This window comes from Heptranchias perlo, chromosome 20, assembly GCF_035084215.1.
Source record: "Heptranchias perlo isolate sHepPer1 chromosome 20, sHepPer1.hap1, whole genome shotgun sequence".
Classification (NCBI taxonomy): Eukaryota; Metazoa; Chordata; class Chondrichthyes; order Hexanchiformes; family Hexanchidae; genus Heptranchias; species Heptranchias perlo.
Genome location: NC_090344.1, coordinates 51,505,789 through 51,526,277, shown reverse-complemented (window position 1 = coordinate 51,526,277; position 20,489 = coordinate 51,505,789). Strand labels below are relative to the sequence as shown.

At 49.0% G+C, this 20,489-nt stretch overlaps 1 protein-coding gene across 1 annotated transcript in view; it reads right to left on the bottom strand.

The window, feature by feature from the left end:
- bmp1a (bone morphogenetic protein 1a) overlaps positions 1–20,489 on the bottom strand; it is a 177,218-nt gene that overhangs the window by 130,979 nt on the left and 25,750 nt on the right. The window contains exon 2 of the mRNA XM_068001368.1: positions 523–633. Within this exon, the coding sequence (XP_067857469.1) occupies positions 523–633 (111 nt within the window). The remainder of the gene's footprint in view (positions 1–522; positions 634–20,489) is intronic.

The following is a 20,489-nucleotide window of genomic DNA, read 5'->3' as shown; positions in this document are numbered from 1 at the left end:
AGTTGGTTTTGTGTGTTGCCGTGTCATACTATACTAGGAAGGCCAGAGGGATGATTCCTTGTCTGAGCTGAGTTAGTAGCACTATAGAAGGCTTCAGCAACCTTCGGGTAAGGATGTGAAAAATCGGCCAGCGTTTCTGCTCCTAATAGGCTGGCTGCTCCTCAGACTGAGGAAGAAAACTGGGGGGGGGAGCAGGCAGTGGGAGGGGCTGGAATGATAAATTACACTGTGACAAGTCCAAATCACAAGCAAGAGTTGTGCTCCAGTGAGACAGCAATGTGCACATTTGCACTGAGACCTGTGGGGAGGGATCTGCTGCGTAGATAGTTTCTCCCACTGAGGTTACATGTGCTGGACCGGGTTTATGCCCACTTGACCAGACACGATAGGTCTGACACTTCCAAGAGCACTTTTAAATCGATCCCATCAGTAGTTTGGGTATTGATGTGACAAGTGTATTTACAAAGAAAACAGTACCGCCCATGGCCTGGACAGTTCAAATAGCAATGGAAATGAGCATACCTGAGGAGTGCCTGAACATTTGGATTTTATAGTTGTTTAAATCTACAATCCTGTCGATCTTGAATAATTTCAGGTCTTCTTCATCCAGTGCAATGTCTCCCAGGAAGGCAGCTGCAGAGACAGAGAAAATTCAGTGAAAACAAAATCAAAACGCACAGCATTTATCTGGCACCAAGTGTCGGACAGCTGTTACTGTCACAGTGATGGGCAAAGATCACAAACGTAGAAATAATGCAAAAACAAGCATAATCAGCAAGTTAAGGCCAAGGCCATTAACTTGTATTTGCTAAACTAAATGTTCAGCTTGTACTTTCAGCATCTTGAACATTGGCAGACCGGTTCAGGTGCAAACATTGCTCGCGCAATCCACTCACACAACATGACCATGAATTGCCAAATATCATGACCATGAATTGCCAAATATCATGACCATGAATTGCCAAATATCATGACCATGAATTGCCAAATATCATGCCCATCGGCAACTAAAACCAATTCACCCATACAGAGGACAGCAGCGTTTCTCCAATTCCACACTCTCCTCGACCACTGGACAACTGGTGTGCAAATTCAAAATGATAACCATTCTTTCCCTTAGTCTGAAGCACAGGTAAACATTTAGAGAATAGTTTCACCTACAATTGGCATCTAAGGCAAAGGGCAGTTGCTCTTCAGCATAGGTGAAGCATCCAGCAGCTTTACCTGAACCGAGCAACTGTACTGGACAGAGCATTGTGAGCTGGATAACATGGGGGTGAAGTACTGGTGGGGACAGGACTGTCACTGAAGGTGCGAGCAGTTTGAGAAGGTGAATGAAGAGCATCACATAGGAAGGGTAATTGAGTAAGTGTGATTTTGTCAGTAGCGTATTGGTAGCAATGTGCTGAATTAAGTGACAAAATGTGCAAAGTTCACGTGTGTGTCATTTCCTGTATGTTTTCTCAACAATAAAATAAAGAACTTGCATTTATATAGCGCCTTTCACGACCTCAGGATGTCCCGATGTGCTTTACAGCCAATTAAGTACTTTCAAAGTGTAGTCACTGTTGTAATGTAGGGAAACCTGGCAGCCAATTTGCGCACAGCAAGATCCCACAAACAGCAACGACATAAGCAACCAGATCATCTGTTTTTAGGTGTTAGTCGAGGGATAAATATTGGTCAGGGCGCCAGGGAAAACTCCCCTGCTCTTCTTCGAACAGTGCCAAGGGATCTTTTACATCCACCTGAGAGGGCAGATAGAGCCTCGGTTTAACATTTCACCTGAGAAATAGCATCTCCGACAGTGCAGCAGCCCTTCAGTACGGCACTGGAGTGTCAGCCAAGACTATGTGCTCAAAACTCTGGAGTGGGACTTGAACCCACAACCTTCTGACTCAGAGGCGAGAACTTAAGAACATAAGAAATAGGAACAGGGGTAGACTACACGGTCCCTCCAGCCTGCTCCGCCAGTCGATAAGATCATGGCTGATCTTCTACCTTAACACCACTTTCCCACCCTATCCCCATATTCCTTGATTCCCTTAGTGTCCAAATATCCATCAATCTCAGTCTTGAATATACTCAACGACTGAGCATCCACAGCCTTCTAGGGTAGAAATTTTTTAAAAATATTTGTTCATGGGATGTGGGCGTCGCTGGCAAGGCCAGCATTTATTGCCCATCCCTAATTGCCCTTGAGAAGGTGGCGCCAAAGATTGACATAGTAAAGAGATTCACAACCCTCTGAGTGAAGACATTTTTCCTGAACGCGGTGCTAAATGGCCGACCCCTTATCTTGAGACTATGACCTCTAGTTCTAGACTCTCCAGCCAGAGGAAACAACCTCTCAGCATCTACTCTGTCAAGCCCTCTAAGAATTTTATACGTTTCAATGAGATCATCTCTCATTCTTCCAAACGCCAGAGAATATAGCCCCATTACACTCACTCTCTCCTCATAGGACAACCCTCTCATCCCAGGAATCAATCTAGTGAACCTTCGTTGCACCGCCTCTAAGGCAAGTATATCCTTCCTTAGATAAGGAGACCAAAACTGTACACAGTACTCCAGGTGAGGTCTCACCAGAGCCCTATATAATTGCAGCAAGACTTCCTTACTCTTCTACTCCAAACCCCTTGCAATAAAGTTTAACATACCATCAGCCTTCCTAATTGCTTGCTGTACCTGCATGTTAACTTTCTGTGATTCATATACGAGGACACCCAAATCCCTCTAACTACCAACATTTCTTAGTCTCTCGCTTTTTAAAAAATATTCTGCTTTTCTATTTTTCCTACTAAAGTGAATAACCTCATATTTCCCCACATTATACTCCATCTGCCACCTTCTTGCCCACTCACTAAACCTGTCTATATCCCTTTGCAGACTCTGTTGTCCTTCTCATAGCTTACTTTCCCACCTAACTTTGTATCATCAGCAAACTTGGATACATTACAAACGGTCCCTTCATCTAACTCATTAATATAGATTGTAAATAGCTGAGGCCCAAGCACTGATCCTTGTGGCACCCCACTAGTTACAGCCTGCCAACCTGAAAATGACCCGTTTATCCCTCCTCTCTATTTTCTGTTCATTAACCAATCCTCAATCCACGCTAATATATTACCCCCAATCCCATGAGCCCTAATCTTGTGTGGCACCTTATCGAATGCCTTTTGAAAATCCAAATATACTACATCCACTGGTTCCCCCTTATCTACCCTGCTAGTTACTCCCTTAAAATACTCTAATAAATTTGTCAAACACAATATCCCTTTCATAAAACCGTGTTGACTCTGCCGAATCATGATTTTCTAAGTGCCCTGTTACTACATCCTTGATAATAGATTCCAGCATTTTCCCTACTACTGATGTCAGGCTAACTGGCCTAAAATTCCCTGTTTTCTCTCTCCCTCCTTTCTTGAACAGAAGGGTTACATTTGCTACCTTCCAATCCACAGGGACCGTTCTAGAGTCCAGGGAATTCTGGAAGATCACAACCAATGCATCCACGACCTCTGCAGCCACCTCTTTTAGAACAGTAGGATGTGCTACCACTGAGCCACAGCTGAAACCTTTACATGTTCGACACAGCATTTTTAACAGAAGTGTGCAGTCTAAGTGTGTCGTTCACTTTGCACAGTTTTATTACAATAAACAGGTACCAGGCACTGCTCTGTATTCCCTTTAATTACAGTGCTAGGCACTATTCCATTGAGATGGGTATTTCAATTATGTATGAAATACATTGTTAAAATGGCGGTGCTATTCAGAACACCAGAATGGCCTGAGATTGTGTCCTGAAGAATCCATACACAGTCGCATTTACAGCCAAGTCAGTAACTTTCAGTGCTCACAGTAATCATAGTTCAGTCAATCATCGTAACTAGCTGGCCAGTGACAGTACAAAGCCCTGCCATTACCCAAAGTGATGGGTGCCTCATGTCACTCTTTTCTTCAGGATGGCCTATAAATAGTCCAACCATCTCAGCCTTAGCTTTCCAAATGGTCTTTTCCCATCCGGAACCCATTCCAACACCTTCTGATGGCACCGATTTTCATCCATACACAGCTCAGCACAAATGACTCCCCACAGCACACAGGCAGCTCCTTCGCACTCAGTGTTCGCCACTCTGTCTCCCAACACTTGCTGTTGTTCCTCTTCCTACCTACAGGTTAAGAGCGCCTCCTACTTCCTCCATTGTTAACCAACTTGGGTTAGAGACACCTTAGTGTGGGTATAGCATGTTGATGCACCAATGTGCTGTGCCAAGGGACTTGTAGGGCACAGGTTCATAATCTGAGACTCCCCGCACGGTAAGCTCCTCACCTTGACCTGGAAGTTGGGCTCAAGCACGAAGCTAAAGTAATGCTCTTTATTTGTACGAAATCTCAGTTCCCTCTGCGTACCTTCCACAGGCCAGTTGCACAGCAGAGGCCTGGGAGGGTGGGCAATAGTGTGTGGTGTCCGGGAGAAGGAAAAGCCTTAAGATGGTGGAAGAGCATTATTTTGAAAAAGAAAAGGAGGGGGGGGGGGGGGAAAGTGTCCCAATTTATCAGAGCTTGGAATGTGGGGTCTACAAGAGAAGAAATTTAAATTAAGCAAAAGAACCTCTAATCCAGCTGAAGTTAGACCTTCCTCACATTATGTGAGGTGAATGGCACCTACCAGGGCTACATAAATGGCTGGTCTGAGCCCAAACCTCTGGTACTCCTGTTCCTAATGCTCCTACAAGAGCTGCTGGATGCATTGGTGCTTCCCAAAGCAGGACCTCACCACACACATGAAGTTGAAAAATCTTAAAGCTTTTACTACCTCAGCTCCAACTCCAGCCACTAACGTTTTGCAGATGTTTAAGAGTTTGAAGACTAGTTTCTGTAATTTGATTTGACAGATCCCTTTAGGCTGCCAATTATTTCAGAGACAACATTTTTCAGCCACGTTCAGCAATTCTGATTAAGAGTAACTGCGAGCTGCATTGAACTTTGCACATTCCAGGATAAAGGGCACAAGCCCTCCTTTATAGTGTCATTGAGAAAAATGAACTCTGAATTCCTGAGTTGGAATGATCCATATTCCAGCCCGGTAGAATAGAGAGACGGCAGGGACACACACTTCCATGATGGATGCTGGAAGGCAGACAAGTTGTGTACAAAAATCAATAGGAGTGTCACAGTCGCACCAATTCAAAGAAAAGTTGTAACAAATAAGTGATGCCTACAGGCCAGACGGAATGGATAAAAGTCTCCTCTGTTTGCTGACTGTAAGGCTTCTACGAGTTTGAGACAATCTTTGTTCAGTTCCTAACATACAAGTTCGACATCACAAAACTGCCCTAATTCAACACTAAATTAATAATCCCACCAAAAGAAACAATGGGAGATTGATGTGGGGAATGGAAACTTGTCACACTGGTGGAGTGGGAGGGGTGCTTCTGAGTTTATGAATTTGGAACAGGGTAAAGGGAGCTTGTCTTTGCATCGAGTTATGTCGAACCTGAACAGGGAGTGCTCGTCACTGGGTGCCTGAAATGGAAAGCACTCCATTCCCAACACAAAATCCCACATTTGAATGTGCACAGAATAATTCTGTTATACTGTATCGAGGTGATTCAAAGGTCCACACAAAGAAAGGCCACTTAGAGAAGGAACCCAAGGAGTCCTTGGGGTCCCACAAAATTATACACACACAGACAGACAGACACATGCATAACAGAAACACACAGACACAAAAAAAGACATAGACACAGGGACAAAGACACACACGTTCATAAGGGACATACACACATGCGCGCACTGAGACAGAGAGACAGGACAAACACACATGGACAAAAGGCACACACACACATTGACAGAGACACACACACACACACACACACAGGGACAAAGACATATACACATACGAGGACAACACACATAACTGATGAATACACACACACACAGACAAAGACATATACACATACGAGGTGCACACATATAACAGACACACAGAGGGACAATGATATAGACATATGAGGAATGTACATATAACAGACACACACACCAGGACAAAGGCATTTACACATACGAGGACAACACACAGATCACACACACACAGGGACAAAGACAAATGCACATATGAGGACAACACACAGGCAGGAGTGCGGGATAGTGAGGCAGTCATGTTTTTGGACAAGTTGAAGTTTGTAAAGGTTTTCATGATAAAAATAATTTAAAGAAGCAGGAAAAAGGAAAGGAAAATGAAGAACATTAAAGCTAAACATATAAACACTTGGCCAAGAAACAGAGTCAGTGAACATAAGAACATAAGAAATAGGAGTAGGAGTGGGCCACATGGCCCCTCGAGCCTGCTCCGCCACTCAATAAGATCGTGGCTGATCTTTGACCTCAACTCCACTTTCCTGCCCGATCCCCATATCCCTTGATTCCCTTAGAGTCCAGAAATCTGTCTCTCTCAGCCTTGAATATACTCAATGACTCAGCATCCACAGCCCTCTGGGGTAGAGAATTCCAAAGATTCACAACCCTCTGAGTGAAGAAGTTCCTCCTCATCTCAGTCTTAAATGGTGGACCCCTTATCCTGAGACTATGCCCCCTAGTTCTAGAATTGTGGATTGTAGATTTCCACAAGTTACAGATAAAAATGGATAATTTTCAAATCTTTCTGCCGCAGACTGTTTAATCGTTCCTTCTGTAATTCAGTGAATACAAAAGGAACGGAAGATCCTTATCAAAAGGGAGTGTAGACGTAAACATGCTGTGGTCTCCAGCACAAAACTGGCCACTGGGTTAAACAAAACGCGCTGAGCATTAAAAACTTAAAGAATCTTTTCATGTATTTTTTTGTGAGGATTCTGTATTTAAAGGTCACAGAAAGGATGGGGAAGGAGGGAATTTTCTGTGTGAAGTTCATCCCCATCTGCAATATTTTATTAATAACATTTACTAAGCTCCCTTGATGGCTCAATGGTAGCTTTGCTGCCCAATGCAATCCTGAGATTCCAAGATCAGGAAGGTTCCTAGCTTGGCTCCCGATGTGTGGATGGTTAATTTATCTCAGCTGGGATTGGATATGGTGAGAAGGTGGGTAGGTGGGGTTGAGGGATAAGGTGAGAAGGTGGGATTGAGGGATAAGGTGAGAAGGTGGGATTGAGGGATAAGACGGGATTGAGGGGTAAGGTGAGAAGGCGGGATTGAGGGGTAAAGTGAGAAAGCGGGATTGAGGGATATGGTGAGAAAGCGGGATTGAGGGATAAGGTGAGAAGGCGGGATTGAGGGGTAAGGTGAAAAGATGGGATTGAGGGATAAGGTGAGAAGGTGGGATTGAGGGATAGGGTGAGAAGGTGGGATTGAGGGATAGGGTGAGAAAGCGGGATTGAGGGATAAGGTGAAAAGGCGGGATTGAGGGATAAGGTGAGAAGGTGGGATTGAGGGATAGGGTGAGAAAGCGGGATTGAGGGATAAGGTGAAAAGGCGGGATTGAGGGATAAGGCGGGATTGAGGGGTAAAATGAGAAGGCGGGATTGAGGGGTAAAGTGAGAAGGTGGGATTGAGGGATATGGTGAGCAGGTGGGATTGAGAGATATGGTGAGAAGGTGGGATTGAGGGATATGGTGAGAAGGCGGGATTGAGGGATATAGTGAGAAGGCGGGATTGAGGGGTAAAGTGAGAAGGTGGGATTGAGGGATATGGTGAGAAGGCGGGATTGAGGGATAAGGTGAGAAGGTGGGGTTGAGGGATAAGGTGAGAAGGCGGGATTGAGGGGTAAGGTGAAAAGGCGGGATTGAGGGATAAAGCGGGATTGAGGGGTAAGGTGAGAAGGTGGGATTGAGGGATAAAGTGAGAAGGTGGGATTGAGGGATATGGTGAGCAGGTGGGATTGAGGGATATGGTGAGAAGGTAGGATTGAGGGATAAGGTGAGAAGGTGGGATTGAGGGATATGGTGAGAAGGTAGGATTGAGGGATAAGGTGAGAAGGTGGGATTGAGGGATAAGCGGGATTGAGGGATAAGGGGGATTGAGGGATAAGGTGAGAAGGTGGGATTGAGGGATATGGTGAGAAGGTGGGATTGAGGGGTAAAGTGAGCAGGTGGGATTGAGGGATATGGTGAGAAGGTAGGATTGAGGGATAAGGTGAGAAGGTGGGATTGAGGGATAAGCGGGATTGAGGGATAAGGTGAGAAGGTGGGATTGAGGGATATGGTGAGAAGGTGGGATTGAGGGGTAAGGTGAGAAGGCGAGATTGATGGGTAAAGTGAGAAGGTGGGATTGAGATATATGGTGAGCAGGTGGGATTGAGGGATATGGTGAGAAAGCGGGATTGAGGGATAAGGTGAGAAGGCGGGATTGAGGGATAAGGTGAGAAGGTGGGGTTGAGGGATAGGGTGAGAAGGTGGGATTGTGGGATATGGTGAGAAGGTGGGATTGAGGGATAAGGTGAGAAGGTGGGGTTGAGGGATAAGGTGAGAAGGTGGGATTGTGGGATAAGGTGAGAAGGTGGGGTTGAGGGATATGGTGAGAAGGTGGGGTTGAGGGATAAGGCGGGATTGAGGGATAAGGTGAGAAGGTGGGATTGAGGGATATGGTGAGAAGGTGGGGTTGAGGGATAAGGTGAGAAGGTGGGGTTGAGGGATATGGTGAGAAGGTGGGATTGTGGGATACGGTGAGAAGGTGGGATTGAGGGATAAGGTGAGAAGGCGGGATTGAGGGATAAGGTGAGAAGGTGGGGTTGAGGGATATGGTGAGAAGGCGGAATTGAGGGATAAGGTGAGAAGGCGGGATTGAGGGATAAGGTGAGAAGGCGGGATTGAGGGGTAAGGTGAGAAGGTGGGGTTGAGGGATAAGGTGAGAAGGTGGGGTTGTGGGATAAGGTGAGAAGGTGGGATTGAGGGATAAGGTGAGAAGGCGGGATTGAGGGATATGGTGAGAAGGTGGGATTGTGGGATAAGGTGAGAAGGTGGGATTGAGGGATAAGGTGAGAAGGCGGGATTGTGGGATAAGGTGAGAAGGCGGGATTGAGGGATAAGGTGAGAAGGCGGGATTGAGGGATAAGGTGAGAAGTTGGGGTTGAGGGATAAGGTGAGAAGGTGGGGTTGAGGGATAAGGTGAGAAGGTGGGGTTGAGGGATAAGGTGAGAAGGTGGGATTGAGGGATAAGGTGAGAAGGTGGGATTGTGGGATATGGTGAGAAGGTGGGATTGTGGGATATGGTGAGAAGGTGGGATTGTGGGATATGGTGAGAAGGTGGGATTGTGGGATAAGGTGAGAAGGTGGGGTTGAGGGATATGGTGAGAAGGTTGGATTGAGGGATAAGGCGGGATTGAGGGATAAGGTGAGAAGGTGGGATTGAGGGATAAGGTGAGAAGGCAGGATTGAGGGTTAAGGTGAGAAGGCGGGATTGAGGGATATGGTGAGAAGGCGGGATTGAGGGATATGGTGAGAAGGTGGGATTGAGGGATAAGGTGAGAAGGTGGGGTTGAGGGATATGGTGAGAAGGTGGGATTGAGGGATATGGTGAGAAGGCGGGATTGAGGGATAAGGTGAGAAGGCGGGATTGAGGGATATGGTGAGAAGGCGGGATTGAGGGATATGGTGAGAAGGCGGGATTGAGGGATATGGTGAGAAGGCGGGATTGAGGGATATGGTGAGAAGGCGGGATTGAGGGATATGGTGAGAAGGCGGGATTGAGGGATATGGTGAGAAGGCGGGATTGAGGGATATGGTGAGAAGGTGGGATGTGGGATATGGTGAGAAGGCGGGATTGAGGGATAAGGTGAGAAGGCGGGATTGAGGAATAAGGTGAGAAGGCGGGATTGAGGGATATGGTGAGAAGGCGGGATTGAGGGATATGGTGAGAAGGTGGGATGTGGGATATGGTGAGAAGGCGGGATTGAGGGATAAGGTGAGAAGGCGGGATGTGGGATATGGTGAGAAGGCGGGATTGAGGGATAAGGTGAGAAGGCGGGATTGAGGAATAAGGTGAGAAGGCGGGATTGAGGGATATGGTGAGAAGGTGGGATGTGGGATATGGTGAGAAGGCGGGATTGAGGGATAAGGTGAGAAGGCGGGATTGAGGGATATGGGGAGAAGGTGGGATGTGGGATATGGTGAGAAGGCGGGATTGAGGGATATGGTGAGAAGGCGGGATTGAGGGGTAAGGTGAGAGGTGGGATTGAGGGATATGGTGAGAAGGCGGGATTGAGGGATATGGTGAGAAGGCGGGATTGAGGGATCTGGTGAGAAGGCGGGATTGAGGGATAAGGTGAGAAGGCGGGATTGAGGGATAAGGTGAGAAGGCGGGATTGAGGGATATGGTGAGAAGGCGGGATTGAGGGATAAGGTGAGAAGGCGGGATTGAGGGATATGGTGAGAAGGCGGGATTGAGGGATAAGGTGAGAAGGCGGGATTGAGGGATAAGGTGAGAAGGCGGGATTGAGGGATATGGTGAGAAGGTGGGATTGTGGGATAAGGTGAGAAGGTGGGGTTGAGGGATAGGGTGAGAAGGTGGGATTGAGGGATGAGGTGAGAAGGTGGGATTGTGGGATAAGGTGAGAAGGTGGGATTGAGGGATAAGGTGAGAAGGCGGGATTGAGGGGTAAGGTGAGAAGGTGGGATTGAGGGATCTGGTGAGAAGGTTGGATTGAGGGATCTGGTGAGAAGGCGGGATTGAGGGATAAGGTGAGAAGGTGGGATTGAGGGATAAGGTGAGAAGGCGGGATGAGGAATATGGTGAGAAGGCGGGATTGAGGGATAAGGTGAGAAGGCGGGATTGAGGGATAAGGTGAGAAGGCGGGATTGAGGGATAAGGTGAGAAGGCGGGATTGAGGGGTAAGGTGAGAAGGCGGGATTGAGGGGTAAGGTGAGAGGTGGGATTGAGGGATAAGGTGAGAAGGCGGGATTGAGGGATAAGGTGAGAAGGCGGGATTGAGGGATAAGGTGAGAAGGCGGGATTGAGGGGTAAGGTGAGAAGGCGGGATTGAGGGGTAAGGTGAGAAGGCGGGATTGAGGGGTAAGGTGAGAAGGCGGGATTGAGGGGTAAGGTGAGAGGTGGGATTGAGGGATCTGGTGAGAAGGTTGGATTGAGGGATAAGGTGAGAAGGCGGGATTGAGGGATAAGGTGAGAAGGCGGGATTGAGGGGTAAGGTGAGAGGTGGGATTGAGGGATCTGGTGAGAAGGCGGGATTGAGGGATAAGGTGAGAAGGCGGGATTGAGGGGTAAGGTGAGAAGGCGGGATTGAGGGATAAGGTGAGAAGGCGGGATTGAGGGATCTGGTGAGAAGGCGGGATTGAGGGATATGGTGAGAAGGCGGGATTGAGGGATCTGGTGAGAACGCGGGATTGAGGGATCTGGTGAGAAGGCGGGATTGAGGGATAAGGTGAGAACGCGGGATTGAGGGATCTGGTGAGAACGCGGGATTGAGGGATCTGGTGAGAAGGCGGGATTGAGGGATATGGTGAGAAGGCGGGATTGAGGGGTAAGGTGAGAACGTGGGGTTGAGGGATAAGGTGAGAACGCGGGATTGAGGGATCTGGTGAGAAGGCGGGATTGAGGGATATGGTGAGAAGGCGGGATTGAGGGATAAGGTGAGAAGGCGGGATTGAGGGATAAGGTGAGAACGCGGGATTGAGGGATCTGGTGAGAAGGCGGGATTGAGGGATATGGTGAGAAGGCGGGATTGAGGGATAAGGTGAGAAGGCGGGATTGAGGGATAAGGTGAGAAGGCGGGATTGAGGGATCTGGTGAGAAGGCGGGATTGAGGGATCTGGTGAGAAGGCGGGATTGAGGGGTAAGGTGAGAACGTGGGGTTGAGGGATAAGGCGGGATTGAGGGATAAGGTGAGAAGGTGGGGTTGAGGGATATGGTGAGAAGGTGGGATTGAGGGATAAGGTGAGAACGTGGGGTTGAGGGATAAGGCGGGATTGAGGGATAAGGTGAGAAGGTGGGGTTGAGGGATATGGTGAGAAGGCGGGATTGAGGGATTATGGTGAGAAGGCGGGATTGAGGGATAAGGTGAGAAGGCGGGATTGAGGGATAAGGTGAGAAGGTGGGATTGTGGGATAAGGTGAGAAGGCAGGATTGAGGGATAAGGTGAGAAGGCGGGATTGAGGGATAAGGTGAGAAGGTGGGGTTGAGGGATAAGGTGAGAAGGTGGGATTGTGGGATAAGGTGAGAAGGCGGGATTGAGGGATAAGGTGAGAAGGTGGTGTTGAGGGATAGGGTGAGAAGGTGGGATTGAGGGATAAGGTGAGAAGGTGGGGTTGTGGGATAAGGTGAGAAGGTGGGATTGAGGGATAAGGTGAGAAGGTGGGGTTGTGGGATAAGGTGAGAAGGTGGGATTGTGGGATAAGGTGAGAAGGTGGGATTGAGGGATAAGGTGAGAAGGTGGGGTTGAGGGATAAGGTGAGAAGGTGGGATTGTGGGATAAGGTGAGAAGGTGGGATTGAGGGATAAGGTGAGAAGGTGGGGTTGAGGGATATGGTGAGAAGGTGGGATTGTGGGATAAGGTGAGAAGGTGGGATTGAGGGATAAGGTGAGAAGGTGGGGTTGTGGGATAAGGTGAGAAGGTGGGGTTGAGGGATAAGGTGAGAAGGTGGGATTGTGGGATAAGGTGAGAAGGTGGGGTTGAGGGATAAGGTGAGAAGGTGGGATTGTGGGATAAGGTGAGAAGGTGGGATTGAGGGATAAGGTGAGAAGGTGGGGTTGAGGGATATGGTGAGAAGGTGGGATTGTGGGATAAGGTGAGAAGGTGGGATTGAGGGATAAGGTGAGAAGGTGGGGTTGTGGGATAAGGTGAGAAGGTGGGATTGTGGGATAAGGTGAGAAGGTGGGATTGAGGGATAAGGTGAGAAGGTGGGGTTGAGGGATAAGGTGAGAAGGTGGGATTGTGGGATATGGTGAGAAGGTGGGATTGTGGGATAAGGTGAGAAGGTGGGGTTGAGGGATATGGTGAGAAGGTGGGATTGAGGGATAAGGCGGGATTGAGGGATAAGGTGAGAAGGTGGGATTGAGGGATATGGTGAGAAGGTAGGGTTGAGGGATATGGTGAGAAGGCGGGATTGAGGGATATGGTGAGAAGGCGGGATTGAGGGATATGGTGAGAAGGTGGGATTGAGGGATAAGGTGAGAAGGTGGGGTTGAGGGATAGGGTGAGAAGGTGGGATTGATGGAATATGGTGAGAAGGCGGGATTGAGGGATAAGGTGAGAAGGCGGGATTGAGGGATATGGTGAGAAGGTGGGGTTGAGGGATAAGGTGAGAAGGCGGGATTGAGGGATATGGTGAGAAGGCGGGATTGAGGGATATGGTGAGAAGGCGGGATTGAGGGATAAGGTGAGAAGGCGGGATTGAGGGATATGGTGAGAAGGCGGGATTGAGGGATAAGGTGAGAAGGCGGGATTGAGGGATATGGTGAGAAGGCGGGATTGAGGGATAAGGTGAGAAGGCGGGATTGAGGGGTAAGGTGAGAACGCGGGATTGAGGGATCTGGTGAGAAGGTGGGATTGAGGGGTAAGGTGAGAAGGCGGGATTGAGGGGTAAGGTGAGAGGTGGGATTGAGGGATCTGGTGAGAAGGCGGGATTGAGGGATAAGGTGAGAAGGCGGGATTGAGGGGTAAGGTGAGAACGCGGGATTGAGGGATCTGGTGAGAAGGCGGGATTGAGGGATATGGTGAGAAGGCGGGATTGAGGGATAATGTGAGAAGGCGGGATTGAGGGATAAGGTGAGAAGGCGGGATTGAGGGGTAAGGTGAGAAGGCGGGATTGAGGGATAAGGTGAGAAGGTGGGATTGAGGGATCTGGTGAGAAGGTTGGATTGAGGGATAAGGTGAGAAGGCGGGATTGAGGGATAAGGTGAGAAGGCGGGATTGAGGGGTAAGGTGAGAAGGCGGGATTGAGGGATAGGGTGAGAAGGCGGGATTGAGGGATAAAGTGAGAAGGCGGGATTGAGGAATAAGGTGAGAAGGTGGGATTGAGGGATCTGGTGAGAAGGCGGGATTGAGGGATATGGTGAGAAGGCGGGATTGAGGGATAAGGTGAGAAGGTTGGATTGAGGGATAAGGTGAGAAGGCGGGATTGAGGGATTAGGTGAGAAGGCGGGATTGAGGAATAAGGTGAGAAGGCGGGATTGAGGGATTAGGTGAGAAGGTGGGGTTGAGGGATAGGGTGAGAAGGTGGGATTGAGGGATAAGGTGAGAAGGTGGGGTTGAGGGATAAGGTGAGAAGGTGGGATTGTGGGATAAGGTGAGAAGGTGGGATTGTGGGATAAGGTGAGAAGGTGGGGTTGAGGGATATGGTGAGAAGGTGGGGTTGAGGGATAAGGTGAGAAGGTGGGATTGAGGGATATGGTGAGAAGGTGGGGTTGAGGGATAAGGCGGGATTGAGGGATAAGGTGAGAAGGTGGGGTTGAGGGATAAGGTGAGAAGGTGGGATTGAGGGATAAGGTGAGAAGGCGGGATTGAGGGGTAAGGTGAGAAGGCGGGATTGAGGGATAAGGTGAGAAGGCGGGATTGAGGGATATGGTGAGAAGGTGGGATTGTGGGATAAGGTGAGAAGGTGGGGTTGAGGGATAGGGTGAGAAGGTGGGATTGAGGGATAAGGTGAGAAGGTGGGATTGAGGGATAAGGTGAGAAGGTGGGATTGAGGGATAAGGTGAGAAGGTGGGGTTGAGGGATAAGGTGAGAAGGTGGGATTGTGGGATAAGGTGAGAAGGTGGGGTTGAGGGATATGGTGAGAAGGTGGGGTTGAGGGATAAGGTGAGAAGGTGGGATTGAGGGATATGGTGAGAAGGTGGGATTGAGGGATCTGGTGAGAAGGCGGGATTGAGGGATATGGTGAGAAGGCGGGATTGAGGGATAAGGTGAGAAGGTTGGATTGAGGGATAAGGTGAGAAGGCGGGATTGAGGGATTAGGTGAGAAGGCGGGATTGAGGGATAGGGTGAGAAGGCGGGATTGAGGGATAAAGTGAGAAGGCGGGATTGAGGAATAAGGTGAGAAGGTGGGATTGAGGGATCTGGTGAGAAGGCGGGATTGAGGGATATGGTGAGAAGGCGGGATTGAGGGATAAGGTGAGAAGGTTGGATTGAGGGATAAGGTGAGAAGGCGGGATTGAGGGATTAGGTGAGAAGGCGGGATTGAGGAATAAGGTGAGAAGGCGGGATTGAGGGATTAGGTGAGAAGGCGGGATTGAGGAATAAGGTGAGAAGGTGGGATTGAGGGATCTGGTGAGAAGGTTGGATTGAGGGATAAGGTGAGAAGGCGGGATTGAGGGATAAGGTGAGAAGGCGGGATTGAGGGATAAGGTGAGAAGGCGGGATTGAGGGATAAGGTGAGAAGGCGGGATTGAGGGATCTGGTGAGAAGGCGGGATTGAGGGATATGGTGAGAAGGCGGGATTGAGGGATCTGGTGAGAAGGCGGGATTGAGGGATATGGTGAGAAGGCGGGATTGAGGGGTAAGGTGAGAAGGCGGGATTGAGGGATAAGGTGAGAAGGTGGGATTGAGGGATCTGGTGAGAAGGTTGGATTGAGGGATAAGGTGAGAAGGCGGGATTGAGGGATAAGGTGAGAAGGCGGGATTGAGGGGTAAGGTGAGAAGGCGGGATTGAGGGATAGGGTGAGAAGGCGGGATTGAGGGATAAAGTGAGAAGGCGGGATTGAGGAATAAGGTGAGAAGGTGGGATTGAGGGATCTGGTGAGAAGGCGGGATTGAGGGATATGGTGAGAAGGCGGGATTGAGGGATAAGGTGAGAAGGTTGGATTGAGGGATAAGGTGAGAAGGCGGGATTGAGGGATTAGGTGAGAAGGCGGGATTGAGGAATAAGGTGAGAAGGCGGGATTGAGGGATTAGGTGAGAAGGTGGGGTTGAGGGATAGGGTGAGAAGGTGGGATTGAGGGATAAGGTGAGAAGGTGGGGTTGAGGGATAAGGTGAGAAGGTGGGATTGTGGGATAAGGTGAGAAGGTGGGATTGTGGGATAAGGTGAGAAGGTGGGGTTGAGGGATATGGTGAGAAGGTGGGGTTGAGGGATAAGGTGAGAAGGTGGGATTGAGGGATATGGTGAGAAGGTGGGGTTGAGGGATAAGGCGGGATTGAGGGATAAGGTGAGAAGGTGGGGTTGAGGGATAAGGTGAGAAGGTGGGATTGAGGGATAAGGTGAGAAGGCGGGATTGAGGGGTAAGGTGAGAAGGCGGGATTGAGGGATAAGGTGAGAAGGCGGGATTGAGGGATATGGTGAGAAGGTGGGATTGTGGGATAAGGTGAGAAGGTGGGGTTGAGGGATAGGGTGAGAAGGTGGGATTGAGGGATAAGGTGAGAAGGTGGGATTGAGGGATAAGGTGAGAAGGTGGGATTGAGGGATAAGGTGAGAAGGTGGGGTTGAGGGATAAGGTGAGAAGGTGGGATTGTGGGATAAGGTGAGAAGGTGGGGTTGAGGGATATGGTGAGAAGGTGGGGTTGAGGGATAAGGTGAGAAGGTGGGATTGAGGGATATGGTGAGAAGGTGGGATTGAGGGATCTGGTGAGAAGGCGGGATTGAGGGATATGGTGAGAAGGCGGGATTGAGGGATAAGGTGAGAAGGTTGGATTGAGGGATAAGGTGAGAAGGCGGGATTGAGGGATTAGGTGAGAAGGCGGGATTGAGGGATAGGGTGAGAAGGCGGGATTGAGGGATAAAGTGAGAAGGCGGGATTGAGGAATAAGGTGAGAAGGTGGGATTGAGGGATCTGGTGAGAAGGCGGGATTGAGGGATATGGTGAGAAGGCGGGATTGAGGGATAAGGTGAGAAGGTTGGATTGAGGGATAAGGTGAGAAGGCGGGATTGAGGGATTAGGTGAGAAGGCGGGATTGAGGAATAAGGTGAGAAGGCGGGATTGAGGGATTAGGTGAGAAGGCGGGATTGAGGAATAAGGTGAGAAGGTGGGATTGAGGGATCTGGTGAGAAGGTTGGATTGAGGGATAAGGTGAGAAGGCGGGATTGAGGGATAAGGTGAGAAGGCGGGATTGAGGGATAAGGTGAGAAGGCGGGATTGAGGGGTAAGGTGAGAAGGCGGGATTGAGGGATCTGGTGAGAAGGCGGGATTGAGGGATATGGTGAGAAGGCGGGATTGAGGGATCTGGTGAGAAGGTGGGATTGAGGGATCTGGTGAGAAGGTTGGATTGAGGGATAAGGTGAGAAGGCGGGATTGAGGGATAAGGTGAGAAGGCGGGATTGAGGGATAAGGTGAGAAGGCGGGATTGAGGAATAAGGTGAGAAGGCGGGATTGAGGGATATGGTGAGAAGGCGGGATTGAGGGATTAGGTGAGAAGGCGGGATTGAGGGATATGGTGAGAAGGCGGGATTGAGGGGTAAGGTGAGAGGTGGGTGGGCGGGATTGAGGGATATGGTGAGAAGGCGGGATTGAGGGATATGGTGAGAAGGCGGGATTGAGGGATATGGTGAGAAGGCGGGATTGAGGGATTAGGTGAGAAGGCGGGATTGAGGGATATGGTGAGAAGGCGGGATTGAGGGGTAAGGTGAGAGGTGGGTGGGCGGGATTGAGGGATATGGTGAGAAGGCGGGATTGAGGGATAGGGTGAGAGGTGGGATTGAGGGGTAAGGTGAGAGGTGGGTGGGCGGGATTGAGGGATAGGGTGAGAGGTGGGATTGAGGGGTAAGGTGAGAGGTGGGTGGGTGGGATTGAGGGGTAAGGTGAGAGGTGGGTGGGTGAGGCTGACCTGTCAAAAAGCAATGGGCTTTTGGGCCAAATCGCCTTCTTTTGTTCCTTTTGTCCCTTGCATTCAGTGTTGTAAAATTGCGATTGTTCCTGTTGTGGAGGGGAGTGGGAGCCTCTGCTCTTCCTCGCAACATGGTCGCCAATCTGTTTTTTATTTCTCCTTGAAAACTTTCCACGGAATTGTGGCTCATACACAACAGAGATATAATATATACATATTTATGAGCCAAAACTTTTTTATAATGACAGCAATAGTGCAACCATCAGCCAGAGAACTGTCACCATTCTTCGAACATCTGATGCAAAGAATCAGCAGTATTCCCACACCCCAGTGTGGAAAACAAAGAAAAAATGTTTGGTTGCGTAGCACACTCAATATGTTCTTTAAAACAGGGCAAGGGAATTGTTCTGGTCACTGTGTGTTACTGATACGGTAAACACTGGTCGCTAGTTCTGGTACAGCTGCACATGTCTTGTTTTAACACCTTCATCACTTCAGTAGAAATCGCTGAAGGTGAAATGTCGAACTTGGGCAAGATGCAGGAGGACAGCGAGTGGCCTTCAGAAGAAATCTTGCAGCAAAGTCTTACACCGTGTAACGGGATCAAAGATTTAAAAAACTACAAATGCTGGACATCAGAAATAAAAACCAGGTATTGCTAGAAACACACAATAGGTCTGACAGCATCTGAATGAGAAAGGACAGGGAAATGACTTCATGGGTAAGAACTGATGATTGAAAGATAAGTCATCATTTTACTAATGTTGGAAAAAGAGAAGATTAGGGGGAGAGGAAGAGAACCAACAATCATCGCAGAACGGGAGGAAATGGGTCAAATGGCCTGCAAACTGTTTCATAGAAAACTGTTAGATGATATAAAAGATCATCAGTGAGAGACATAAAAAAACAAAAATGTGCAAATAGGAGGGCGTGTTCGGGGAATACAATAACTGTTGCCAAGATTGGTAAACTCCCAAAGTGCGGTAAACTCCCCCAGTGCGGTAAACTCCCCAAGTGCGGTAAACTCCCCCAGTGCGGTAAACTCCCCCAAGTGCGGTAATTTCCCCAAGTGCGGTAATCTCCCCCAGTGCGGTAATCTCCCCCAGTGCGGTAATCTCCCCAAGTGCGGTAAACTCCCCAAGTGCGGTAAACTCCCAAAGTGCGGTAATCTCCCCCAGTGCGGTAATCTCCCCCAAGTGCGGTAATCTCCCCCAAGTGCGGTAATCTCCCCCAAGTGCGGTAAACTCCCCCAGTGCGGTAATCTCCCCAAGTGCGGTAAACTCCCCCAAGTGCGGTAATCTCCCCCAGTGCGGCAATTTCCCCAAGTGCGGTAAACTCCCCAAGTACGGTAACCGTTGCCAAGTACGGTAAACTCCCCCAAGTACGGTAAACTCCCCCAAGTACGGTAAACTCCCCCAAGTACAGTAAACCCCTCCAGTACGGTAAACTCCTCCAGTACGGTAACCGTTGCCAAGTACGGTAATCTCCCCAAGTGCGGTAAACTCCTCCAGTACGGTAACCGTTGCCAAGTACGGTAATCTCCCCAAGTGCGGTAAACTCCTCCAGTACGGTAACCGTTGCCAAGTACGGTAAACTCCCCAAGTACGGTAAACGTTGCCAAGTACGGTAAACTCCCCAAGTACGGTAAACGTTGCCAAGTACGGTAATCTCCCCAAGTGCGGTAAACTCCTCCAGTACGGTAACCGTTGCCAAGTACGGTAAACTCCTCCAGTACGGTAAACGTTGCCAAGTACGGTAAACTCCAGGTACAGTAACCCACAGTCCATGGTGACACGACCAAAAGCAGTTTAGTGCAGCACTACTCCCAACATTGCAATCAACTCCTAATGCGATCTATGAACCCCATCTAAATATGTCTGACACTCTGTACCAGATACACTCCACCTTGTGTCCTGAATACAATGAATGTAATTTATGACAACGTGTTAGAACCGAAGAACGTACAATATGGACAAAAAAGCTTCCTCACTTGCATCCACTTCATGTCCTAGATACCACATACTGCCCCAGCCCGGTATTGATAAAGTCCCTCATTCCTCTCTCCCTTCCCCACCCAACAACCAGTGCAACCTGAGGTACCTCTGGCAAGGCAAAACCTCACAGCTGCCAACGAGTGATTCCACCCATGGGTGAAGTGTACAGGACCCTGAATGTATCTGTAAATACTGTACAACCTGCAACGGTGCTGTACTCGACTCAACCATGACCCCAGAAAGTATGCAAATCCTTGTGTGACTCAATAGCAAAACAAAATCTTTTGCAAAGCACACATGGGGTGCCCGCTGCTGCTGGCCAGTGCTTGGAGCAGTACATTCCCAACTCTTCCCGTAACTTGGACGGCCTGACAAACACAAGCTGGGTGACAATCACCCGCAACTCATTTTCCACTGCTGACTTCTTAAGGGAGTCATGCTTATCATTCAATAAAGTTGAACAGGAGTATTGACCCCACTTCCAAACACTGGGCCCTCACAGACAGTGGGCGTGAGGTGCTGGAATTTCATTGCCACCAGGATCAATGTGGAGCACATTTCTTTACCTTTTTTAAATTGCTGGTCTGCAAAATCAACAACTGGAATAGAATCTGCCCCGAAAGCTCCCCTTGATGTGGCAAAGCTCCTTTAAGAGGACCTTACCTCGTATCCTTCAAGAAGTGTCAGCAATGGCACACTGGGTAGCACTCTCACCTCTGAGTCAGAAAGTTATGGGTTCAAGTATCACTCCAGAGACTTGAGCACAAAATCTAGGCTGACACGCCAG